Consider the following 10,897-nt stretch of genomic DNA (forward strand, 5'->3'; position numbering starts at 1 on the left):
TACAGCAGGCAAGGAAGTGGGGACCTCGGCCCCATCACTGCGAGGAAATGAATCCCTGCCCTGTGCCCAGCGCCGCACCTGGCACCTGCAGGCCAGCAACCTGAAGGAGCAGGAAATGGGTTCTGCCCTAGAACCTCCAGAAAGACACGCAGTCTTCCTAACACCTTGGTTTTAGTCTGGTGGGATCTGTGCCAGACTTCTGAGCTACAGAACTATCTAAGTGTGCTGGTTTAAGCCACTGAGTTCGTGGTAAACCCTGACAGCAGCAACAGAGAACTAACACGGTGGTGAGCTTTTCTTGTTTGACATTTGAAATGCTTAGAAACCTGAATGTGCTCAGTTTATACATGCACTTTAAAATCTTTAAGAGTGATCAACTACATTTGAAAATGAAGGGAGGTGGTCCAAGTGAATGGAGGCTAGGGTTATGGGGGGTAGGGGTGGGGGAGACAGGGAGCTGGGGCTGGTAGCCTTAGGACCCAGGAAGGCAGCTGCCTGCCACAGGCGGAGGTAAGAGAGGTAGCAGGAGGAGTGGTGAGCTTGGGAGGAGCAGGGAGGGTGCCTGACCCTGACCACTCGAGGCCAGGGAACAAGGACAGAAAATAGCCCTTTGGAGGGTCTGCACTGGCCGGGGGGTGGGGTGTGAGAGCCACATGGAGCTGCAGGGCCGTGGCCCTGCCCAGTGCCCAGCACCACGCCTGACACCTGCAGGTGGTTTACCATGGGTTTAAGGCGGCGATTCCGGTTCCTCGTGTGGCTCTGCGGTAGCAACTTGGAATGGAGCGCTTCCCTGGGCACACATCTGTCCAGGGCCGACCCCCACCCCTCAGCCCCCCAGCACTGTGCCGCGTTTCCCTGCAGGGCAGCCTCTCATGACCAGATGGCGTCGGGGGTGGAAATGAAGGGTACGGGAGGGATGCTGAGTTGTGGAAGCTGGCCGATGGGGGGATCCTGATCCTAAGGACATGCGGGGCCTAACCAGCCCCCCAGCCCCAGCCCTGGCTCCCTCACCCCTGACGGGCCTGCCCCACCACCCTCAGCCCCACTGCAGGGTTGCTGGGAGCTGTGGAAGGGGGAGGTTCCTCACTAGCAGGCACACAGGCAGAGGGGGCCCCTGGTCCCCCACCCAGACGCCGGGGGCCAATGCCGAGCTTCCCCACGGGAGCCACCAGGTCTGGTTCCGGGGGGCTGGGGAGCTGGAGCGCTGAGGTGGGATCAAGGTCACGGCTGAGCTCCGCGGTACTTGAGGAAGGTGCTGTCCAGGAAGGCGGCCAGCTTCGGCCGATCGTCCTGCAGGGCAGGAGGGAGGCATGGGGGTTGGTGGGGCGCGGCCCACCCTGCGGCCCTCCCAGGCTGGCCGTACCCGGCTGCGCACCTCACCTCGTGGACGAAGCCATAGTGCACCAGCTCGGCGGCCAGGTCCTGGGCACTGTCGGCTGCGGCAGGGGCGTGAGGACCGGGCGTGAGGCCGCAGCGCCGCCCGCCGTGCCCCCCCCTCCCCCCCCCCCCGCCCCCCCCCCCCCCGCCACCGCCGCCGCCGCCCAGGGTCCCGCCCGGCGGCCTACTTGGGAGCAGGTCGTAGGTGAGCTGCCGGTGCAGCCTGTCCTCCAGCACCAGGAGCAGAGTGAGCTGGGAAGGCGGGAGGGCAAGGTGGGCTCTGGGCTCGGGAGTCGGCCCCGCCCCTCCCGCGCTCCCGCGCCTCTGTGGGTGGCGCCCCCCCCCCTCACATGCCAGCGCGCCTGGTCCTCGCTTCTCTCCAGGTTACACTGCATCTGGATCACCTGGGGGAAGGGGGAGGCCAAGGTCACCCACGAAGGCTGGAACTCGGCAACTGGGCAGCAAGAGCAGATGCTGTGTCAAAGGGGCCCAGACACAAAGGGGTCGTAAAGACCGGAAATGAGGACGGTCTCCGAGGGGAGCCTGGGAAGCACATCTCACTGCTAGGAGCCTGGCGAGTTGAGGGAAACTTCCAGAGTAGATATTGAAGCTGGGTACCGAAGGATGAATAGGAGTTTTCACAGGTGAGGAGAACACCTGGAGAAAGAGCGAGCTGGGAAGGGGTGGGGGAGGAGCGAGGTGCGCAGGGATATGACAGCAGAAGCACAGGATGCCAGCAACACCAAGCCTCAGGGTGCCGGGCCAGGGGCGGGGGCGGGGGCGTGCGCTGAGGACCCCAAGCTGTGGCTATTAGGACACGAATTCTGGCTGGAAAGCCGGGGGAAGGCGGCCAGGCTGGGGGCTGGTGCAGCATCCCAGTGGGGAACAGAGGGGGCCCAGATCAGGGAGGTAACCATGGAGACACACCCAAGGCCAAAGCCAGAGGCTCTGGAGCCCAGTGGGTGTGGACAAGGAAAGGGAGAGGGTGGCCGGGGAGGCCCCTGGCCAGCGGGGAGCCTAGCAGGAGGAGGGGACGGGGGAAACACAGGGCCTGGGGGCCTTGGCAGAAACACCAGGTCACAGATGTCAGCGAATCAGCAAGCCAAGGAAGTGGGATCCGAGAGGCAGCGTGTATGGGACAGGGGCCTGCAGGGGTCTTCCCCTGGAGCCTCTGGGAAAGGGGGTATCCCAGCTTGTACGACTGCCCCCCAAGCCCCACAAAGAGGTCAGCCAGAACCTGGTCTCTCCTGGCAGCCTGGAGGAGAGCCAGGCTGGGGGACTTGAAACCCCTGATACGGGCACCCGTCTGGGCGGTGGGCAGGCCTGTGGAGGCTGGAGTCTCACCTTTCTGGTCTCTGAGTCAAAGGGTTCTGGCGTCGGGGTCTTGGCCTTTGGGGCTTCCTCGGGGGGTGGGGCCAGCACACGGGGCAGCCCCAGGGGCCGAGCAGCAGCGAAGTTCATCAGTGGGTAGATCCCATTTCTAGGGACACAGTGCGGGGTGGTGGCAGCCGAGGGCTCAGGCCTGACAGTTGCCCACTCCCCAGCCTCACTCCAGCCCTCACCTGACATCCTCCAGGAACTTGTCAAGCTCCAAGCAGGAGACCTCTGAGTACCTGGTATGGGTGTGAGAACATGAGGGTGGCGGTCCTGCGGGGAGGGGTGGGGGGGCAGGGCTGGGAGGGCGTGGCTGGGAGGAGAGGGGAGGCCTCCGGGCTGCAGGCTGCTCACCGCCACCGCAACGGGGGCCGGGGGGGCGGCCGGGGGATCTCTGCCAGGACCGTGTGCGGGTCCGTCGCCTTGGTCTTTTCCTCCACCACGTTCTCAGGCATGAGGTCTGCGGGCGGTGGGAGCACACAGGGCAGTGGGCCCTGAAGCACGAGGTCCTGCGGGGCCTCCTTCTGCATCCCGACCCCAGGCCCTGGCCCACCCCCAGGCTGGCCTGCCCCTCACACTGGTGCTGGATGAAGCAGTGAGCGGCCAGGAGCTTCAGCGAGTGCACCTCAAACAGCACACGGTGGAAGAGGAGGCTGTGAGCGGAGGGCCGGCGGGCAGGGTCCCGGGCCAGGCAGGAGAGGATGAACTCCTGGGGTGTGGAGAGGGGGCTGCAGTCGGTGGAGCCCCTCCACTCTGGCCCCACTGTGTGAGGAGAAGCCTCCCAACCCCGTGGGAGCCTTCACGGAGTAACGTGCACAGAGTCGAGGAATCCCGTTAGCAGCCAGGCCAGGACCTGATTCTTCCGACAGGACAGTCGAGTCTGCCCCCGGGCCCAGAACTGCCCGTGCTCTACTTCCAGCACCCCTCACAAAAATCGTGGCAGGTTGGCACTGTCATCCCCAATTCACAGGTGAAGCTGCGCTGCTCAGGGAGGACCCCGGCCCCCGCCTCGCGGCCCTGCGGCTGGGCAGAGTGCTGAAAGATGGCCAATGCAGCCTAGCCTGAGCCCGCCCACCTACAGCCTGCCCCTCTTCCGGTGCCTCAGGTCAGGCCCGATTCCGGAGGTGACCTTGAAGTGCCCCTGCCCTGCCCCACATCCGTGCCCTCCACTGGCTCTCGGGTCCGTCCTGGCTCCACCTCCTCGTCAGTGCTGTCCAGGCCCTGTCACTTCCCTCCCCCATCCCCAGAGGTCACGCGGTGAAGCCAGACAGTCGCCAGACTCTGGCCAGAGAGGCTGTGGCTGCAGCTTCTGTCCGTCCGCAATCCCTTTGCCGGCTCCCCACCCACCTTGCCCCCAACACAGGCTAGGACCACGTCCTTTCTAACTGGTCTCCCTAAGGCTTACAGGCGGGGATGTGGAACCAGGCAGACCTGGATGCAAACACCGGCTCCACCACTCGCTCTAAAGCCTCTCTGAACCTGTTCCTTTATCTATAAAATGGGCATAAAAATTGTGCCCACACGGGAAGTATCTCTCTGGCCTCTCTGTGCTTAGAGCGTGCCCTCAGAGCCTTCACGTCTGCAACTCAACACGCACGCCCAGTAAGGCCCTCCTTGCGGGGGAGGGGGGGGGGTGGAGGCTCGCGCAGCGGGCCTGGCCCAGACCTGCTGCACCTCCAGGCCTGCCCGAAGCACCGCACCGGCCCTCCTTGGAACACTGAGAGCCAGCCGGTAGGGGCAGGGCCAGCTGCTTACCCGCATGTTGGGGTCACTCAGAGAATGCCTGGCGCGAGCGATGGCCTCCTCTGTGACCCGGGTGTCCCCGTTGGCCTGGATCTCCAGCACAGCCATCTGGGGGGCAGGGCAAGGTCAGGCATGGGGAAGGGACAGCACAGGTGAGATGGGGAGAGTTAGCTGGGAGGGGCCCAGAGACCACGGGGTTAGTACCTCCAGCGCACACATCCCAAAAGAGAAGATGTCCACGGCAGTGCCATCGGCAACTTCTGAAAGGGGAGAGCAGATCAGGGCAGGTAAGGCGGATGCCGGGGGTGAGGGGGGACCCCCCAGACTCACCTCCATACTCCGGCGGGAAGAAGTGCAGGTTCCGAGGTTCCTCCCGCTCAACACGGATGGGGCTTCGAAGATCGTCTGGGAGCGCTGTGGAGGGCGCGCGGGATGAGCAGACCGGACCTCTCCCCCACGCTCCGTCCCCCCAGGGTCCCCACGCACCATTGGAGAAGATCCGGTGCCACACTGCGCCGGTCACCGCGGGGAGAAAGCAGGCGTCAACGTGATGGGGCAGTGGGCATCGTCCGCCCCGTTCCAGACAGGTCCCCCAGCCCCGCCCCCCGCCCCCGCCCAGCCCCGCTCCGCCAGCACCAGAGCCGATCTTGATGAGGCCGTTGTGCTGTATGAAGATGGTGTCGCTGGTCAGGTTCCCGTGGATGATGGGGGGACTGCAGGCGTGCAGAAAGCTGGGGAGGAGGGGAGAGCAGGGGGAGCTGGGTCAGGGGTGCCAGGGAGGCGGGGGCCCCAGGGGCAGGTGCTCGGGCAAGCCCAGGCCCTCACCTGAGCGCCGACAGGATCTGCGTGCACCAGCGCTTCCAGGCCTGGCGGCGGACGGACTCCGTGGGGTGAGCGCAGGAAAGGCAGCTGGGCCTGAGGTGCCCCGGCCCAACCCCGCTCCTGTGCCCAGGGCCGCCCAGCGCACCCCCGACCCCACCCTGGCCCTGACGCTGACCCAGCCCGCTCCCTGTACCCTGGCGTTCATGGCCTTGTGGTTCTTCTTGGTCTTTTTGAGGAACTGCTTGAGGCTGCCCGATGACACGTACTCTGTGATGAAGATGACCTGCGAGGCAGCAGGCTCACGGGCTCCACCAACGGTGGGTGCCCGCAGCCGCCCCACCCACTGGTGCCCCCCTCCGCGTGGTGTGCCCAGGGCTCACCCGTGCTCGGGCCTCCGAGGCGTCCAGCCAGTACTTGTGCAGCTTGACAATGTTGGGGTGGTCCACCAGCGCCAGCTGCTCAAACATGAGCTGGATCTTCTCCTGGGAAGGGGGGGCGGTCACCAGGCTGGGGGTGGGGGGGGCTGGGCGTTGGGGGTGGGGGCAGCAGGCCTTACCTCGTGGGCCGAAAAGGCCTTCCTGTCAGCGAAGTGTAGCTCATTCCACACCACCTCCACCCCCTCCTCCGTGTCCATGGCCAGGAAGGTGCTCTGGACGCCGGGCATGTTCCCCTGGTTCACCTGGTGGGGGGGCGGGGGGCACGAGTGAGCTGGTGCGTGGGGGAGGAAAAGGGTGCGGGCTAGGTCTCCGCTCACCTCCCTTCCAGCAGCCCGAGTATGTGAGGCAGGCGCTGGCCTGCTCTGGGGGGAAGCTGGGCACCCAGGAGCAGAAGCTTGGTATCCTGGGGCTGGGCTGAGGGGATCTGGGGCATGTTCCGGGTGTTTTTGAGGCTGGTCCCCAGAGGACTAACAGCTGGTCCCAGAGGCATGGGGAGGTGGTCTCGGGAGGAGACTTAGGGAATCGGGGGTTCCTCGCCAGGGCGTGGGCGCCAGGCTAAAGGAGTGCAAGGGCCCGTCAAGAAGGGGGCCGCCTGCGCGACGCTTCGGAGAGGTTTCGGGCCTCTGGCTTCCCGAGAGTCCGCACGGCCCCGCGTGGTCTCAAGGGCCCCTCTGCCGGAGGTGGGCGGCGACCCGCCCCTCCCTGCCGTGCCCACCTGCTCCCGCCGCTTCTGCCAGCGGCCGCACGGGCTCTCTTCCAGGATGTCGCTCTCGTCCTCACTCTCGTCCTCCCGCTCCCGCTCCCGGCCCCGCCTCGGCACCGGCTCCGGGGCCGCCATGGCTCGGCGGGTCCAGGCCGCCGCCCTCCGCGCTATCCGCCGCCCAGCGCCGTCGCCGCTCCCCTCCCGTCCTGGCCCCGCGCCCAGACTCCCAGCTGGGAGCGGAGCCGCCGCCGCCACCACCTCGAGTCCCTACTCGGGCTCCGGGAACTGGGAGGCGCGGGCGCGCGGCCGGCCCGGGGGTGGAGCCCGCCTGCCCCACCGGAGCCGCCTCCCCTGGCCGGAGCCCGAGCGGAGATTCCCCGTAGAAGGCAGAGCCCTTGCGGCGCCCAGCGGAGACCCCACCTGTTCCCCGCCCAGGGGCCCAGCGCGTGGGGACTCACCCCGGCCAAGGCCCCGCCCACTATCCCCGCCCACATCCACGAAGGCCCCGCCTCGCGGACCCCGCCCCGTCAGAGGCCCCGCCCGCCCCGTCTAGGGCCCCGCCCCTCCGGAGGCCCCCTCCCGGAGGAGCTGCCTGGTCCCAAACAGGCTCCTCCCGGGACTCGCTGCGTTCGGCTGCCCCGGCACCAGCTTGAGGCGAGCGGCCCGGGCGCAGGGGTTTCCGTGGCGGCCCGGAGCCGGGTCCGTCGGGGCCTCCCCGGGCGCGCGGAGGCCTGCGCCGACCGGCCCTGCCCAGCTCTGGGAGCCGCTGGTACTTCCTGCACCGGTTCCCCATCACACGCCTGCCACACACATCCTGAAACCCGGCCCAGTCTCCGGGCGCCCACCTTGGGGTGAACCCAGCGTGGAGCGGGCCGGGCGCAGCCCGCTCAGCCCGGGGATCACCGCGAGGGTCTGGGGGAAGGGCAGGAATGCGCGACGGGGAGGCCAGCTCTCCCGGCACGTCCCCCATCCCCTAAGGAACACGTGGGAGGGTCCCCGAAGGAGACAAAACTACGCAAGCAGGTGGACTTTAATTAGTGACCACAGACCTCCCACTGGCCTGCAATTCGGTGTTTCCCTTTCATGTCCACACCCACCTTCCCACATTCCCAGATGGCCCTCTCTCCGCTTTCTGCTGATGGCTTTTCTGGAACAGTGGAGCCATCAGAAGGGAGCCCTGACCCCAGAGGCCATGCCAACAGGGGATGTGCTTTAGAATTCTTGTCTAAAACCCCCTTTATCCCAAACCCCCACTACCTTTCAATAGTCTCCCGCTCACACCTGCTGAGTCCTCCCCCTCCCTCACTATGTCTTTCTGGAGAGAAAAGTAGTGGACACGCGTGTGCCTTCTCCCAAAAGTAAACCACAACCCTGACTTCCCCCCACCCCCACCCTGGGCTCAAAGGCCTTCAGCCTGTTGGTCTCTCAGAGTCCCCTGCACACCTCTCTTCCTCCCAACCTTCTGCATAGACATAACTCCACTGCCGCCATCCTGGTGGACCAGCATAGCCCCCGCGCTCCCCACTCCACCCCCCTCAGGTGATCCTGTGAAACCATCACTCACACTGCTCAGAACGCGCTGTGTCGCAAAGGAGGGACCAGCAAGACTTGGTCCTCTGTCACCTGCCCCAACCAGACACCGTGCAATGAGTGTCTGAAGTTCCAGGCTCATCCGAGTCTGACACCTGAACTGCAGAGACCGTTCTGGATATGACTGTATGCCACCGTAGGTTGTCAATGCTTCTCTCCCGTGATTAACTTCACATCTACAATAAGGATAGAGTTCTGTGGATGAACCTTCAAAAAACTGAACTCAAAGAAAAAAGCTTTGCTGACATACTAACAATTCTTTGTACGTTGTTGTAAAGGCCATACCTCCAGAACAAAGCTGGTGACGCAAACCAAGGGGGTCATACCAACTGGGAGAGCTGCACCAGGGGACAGAATCAGCCCCTGCCCCCTCAAAGCACAGCCAGAGGATGGAAAATAATAGCAGGTCGACCCCAAATTGAGACCCAAAGGCACTTACTACAGCGAGAAATTGATGGGGAATGGTTTACTCAACGAACAGGAGAAAAATCGATAACTGAAAGGAACGGATTTAATTAAAATGGGAATATAACAAATTGGTACACACACTTCAGTGTGATAGGCCAGGGAAACAACGGAAAGTCCTTCACTCTAAACGCATCAGAGTCTACCAGAAATGGCCACTTGTGAAATTTTAATTGAAAATTCACACCTGATAACGCCAAGGGTGGAGAGAAAAAAATCATAAAGGACAATGTCTTTCCTTTAATGCAACGAGGGACCATAAGCAAGAAAGGACGGAGGAGAGTAGAACGTCGCTGGGCACGTGAGCTGAACACGTTGCACACAGATACTGGCACGCTAAGAAATGCTTTAAAATGTTGTCGTGTATTTTTCAGGGTTGAAAAAAACAACCAATTAGAAAGAATACCCGCTCACTTTCCAGACAGAGAAGAAACAAGAGGCCTGTTTCTGGGTCAGGAGCAGCCCTCCGGAGCAGCTGCACGTAGGTGAAGTTCTCGTGTGTGTTGCGGTCGAAGAAGCCCTTGGTGTCGTCGCTGGGGTCCTCCAGGACGCGGCTCATCCCCTCGTCGAAGTAGCCGCGCCAGCAGGCCACGTCCACGGGCAGGCGGCAGCTATGCACGGGGTCGATGACGCTGCTCGTGGCGATCTGGGCCTCCAGCAGGCGGATGCCGTGCTCCCGGACGATGAGGTCCTTCTTCACGGCCTGGAAGAGGGAGATCTGCTCCCCGGTGTAGGGGTCGGTGTAGCCGGTGACGGCGCGCTCAGCCGACAGCAGCCTCGCGAACACGTCGGGCCCAATGACACCAGCCCTCAGTGCTTCCTCCACCGAATACCCCTTGTTTTCTTTCGATGATGAAGCCACTGACTGCTCACGTCTCCAGGAGGGTGAGGGCTATGCCGGGCCTGAGAAGCCCCTTCCTACAAGTCTCGTGGATGCTGAGGGGCTCCTGGGAGCCGGGCAGCAGCAAGCCGGCGATGCAGCCGGTGCCTCAGGCCACAAGTACCTCTGCACGAGGCCCACGTCCTGGGCCATGGTCCGGCCTCGTTCCGGCTGCTCGTACATGCCCTGGTTGATGATCTCCACTCTCAGAAGCTCACCTGGAGTCACGGGCATCCTCACCCAGCAAAGGTGGTCCTGGCAGTGGCTGCAGCCTGCTCGTGGGTGGCCCTCAGCGCAGCCGCCAGCTCCTCCACCAAGAGGGCCTGTCCTTGTGCTGCTGGCTCAGCGTCACCCTCTGCTCCACGGGGACTGCCTCGGAGAACAGCAGCTCCCAGAGCGACACGGGCCGGCCCTGGAACTTGCCCATGGAGACGGTGGCCACGGCAGCTCTCAAGGTCTGCCAGGTGCTGTGCTCAGTGAGCGGGGGCCCCTGTGGCTCCGCTCCAGGGCTCCCCACTGAGATGGGCAGGAAGGCCAGCCCCGTCTCTGGGTCGGTGACACAGTGGGCCAGCAGCTGCCCACAGCTGAGGCTCTCCTGCTGCCGGGGCCCGAGAAGCCAGCCGCCTGCGAGAGATGCTGCTGAGTCTGTCCAGGCAGCCGAAGTGCAGGGTGGCCTCCAAGGGCAGCTGGAGCCTGCCTGTAGCCAGCTGGGCAACCAAGAGCCTCAGCACCGGAGGCCTGTCCACCAGCTCCCTCTTCGTGGCCTGGAATAGGGGGATTCGGATGCCACCGTCACCACCTGCTCTGCTGCCAGGAGCTGCCTGTGGAGCTCTGGTCCAAACAGGCCTGCCCTGACCGCCTCATCCAGCCACAGCTGCCGGCCGGTGGCTGGGTCCACCAGCATGCGGGTGGCGTCCTGAGCCTCCCGGACCGGAAGCGTGGCGTCCGTGGGGAGCAGGTGCTCGGCTAGGCCTGGAAGAAGCTCTTGTGCCCTGCAGGCAGCAGGACGAGCCCTGCCACACCGCCGGTGCCCTGCGGGTGGCGCTGCACCTCGGTGCGTGCACCCACATCCGGCACTGCCAGCCTGCCCTCCCGCAGGCCTGGACCGTCTCCGCGTCCAGGACCCCCACCTCCAGCGGCCTGGCCAAAGCTCGGTGCCCCACTCAGCGTACGGAAAGTGATCTTGAGGGGCAGTAGGCCCAGTACCGTGCTGGGGGCCTGCACACACCTGCCTAGCAGCTCCCGGTATGGCAGCTGCTCCGGCGTGTCGGGGTCCAGGAAGCCTGGGGCACTTGAGCTGGGCCCAAGCTCCAACAGCCCACACCATGTCTCCCGGTCCAGGAGGCTTTGCTGGCAGGCCAGCTCAGAGGCCACGCGCATGCCCTGGATGGGGTCCACCAGGCCCCCCGTGGCCTCCTGGGCCTCCAGCCAGCTCCACCCCAGTGCCCTGTCCACAACCTCCTTCCCTATGGCCTGGAAGAGGGCCAGCTTCCCACCCCCAGAGGG

At 64.6% G+C, this 10,897-nt stretch overlaps 2 protein-coding genes across 2 annotated transcripts; both read right to left on the reverse strand.

Moving 5' to 3' along the window:
• Window positions 1-1,221: 1,221 nt before the first annotated feature.
• On the reverse strand, window positions 1,222-6,591 carry NRBP2 (nuclear receptor binding protein 2). Its single transcript, XM_065895317.1, has 18 exons — window positions 6,469-6,591; window positions 5,873-5,995; window positions 5,697-5,798; window positions 5,510-5,599; window positions 5,320-5,360; window positions 5,131-5,225; window positions 4,981-5,004; window positions 4,825-4,908; window positions 4,699-4,754; window positions 4,507-4,602; window positions 3,328-3,460; window positions 3,106-3,211; window positions 2,940-2,990; window positions 2,722-2,857; window positions 1,728-1,781; window positions 1,566-1,629; window positions 1,381-1,436; window positions 1,222-1,290 (listed from the first exon to the last, which is right to left on the reverse strand). Exons 1-18 carry the CDS (start codon window positions 6,589-6,591, stop codon window positions 1,222-1,224), a joined length of 1,503 nt encoding a protein of 500 aa, XP_065751389.1.
• Window positions 6,592-7,005: 414 nt separating this feature from the next.
• On the reverse strand, window positions 7,006-9,625 carry LOC136136940 (epiplakin-like). Its single transcript, XM_065895164.1, is given in 6 exon segments — window positions 7,006-7,232; window positions 7,302-7,368; window positions 7,506-7,603; window positions 8,926-9,356; window positions 9,358-9,500; window positions 9,503-9,625. Coding segments are annotated over 6 exon segments (1,089 nt in total).
• Between the last annotated feature and the right edge of the window lie 1,272 nt (window positions 9,626-10,897).

The sequence above is a fragment of the Phocoena phocoena genome, chromosome 17 (assembly GCF_963924675.1).
Source record: "Phocoena phocoena chromosome 17, mPhoPho1.1, whole genome shotgun sequence".
In the NCBI taxonomy this organism is placed as follows: Eukaryota; Metazoa; Chordata; class Mammalia; order Artiodactyla; family Phocoenidae; genus Phocoena; species Phocoena phocoena.

Coding starts and splice junctions, on each gene's coding strand:
- NRBP2 (XM_065895317.1), bottom strand. CDS start 6,591: ATGGCGGCCCCGGAGCCGGTGCCGAGGCGGGGCCGGGAGCGGGAGCGG. Junction 5,361..5,509: donor ACAAGGCCATGAACGCCAGG/GTACAGGGAGCG, acceptor GTCCGCCGCCAG/GCCTGGAAGCGCTGGTGCAC. Junction 4,755..4,824: donor CTTCCCGCCGGAGTATGGAG/GTGAGTCTGGGG, acceptor CTCCCCTTTCAG/AAGTTGCCGATGGCACTGCC.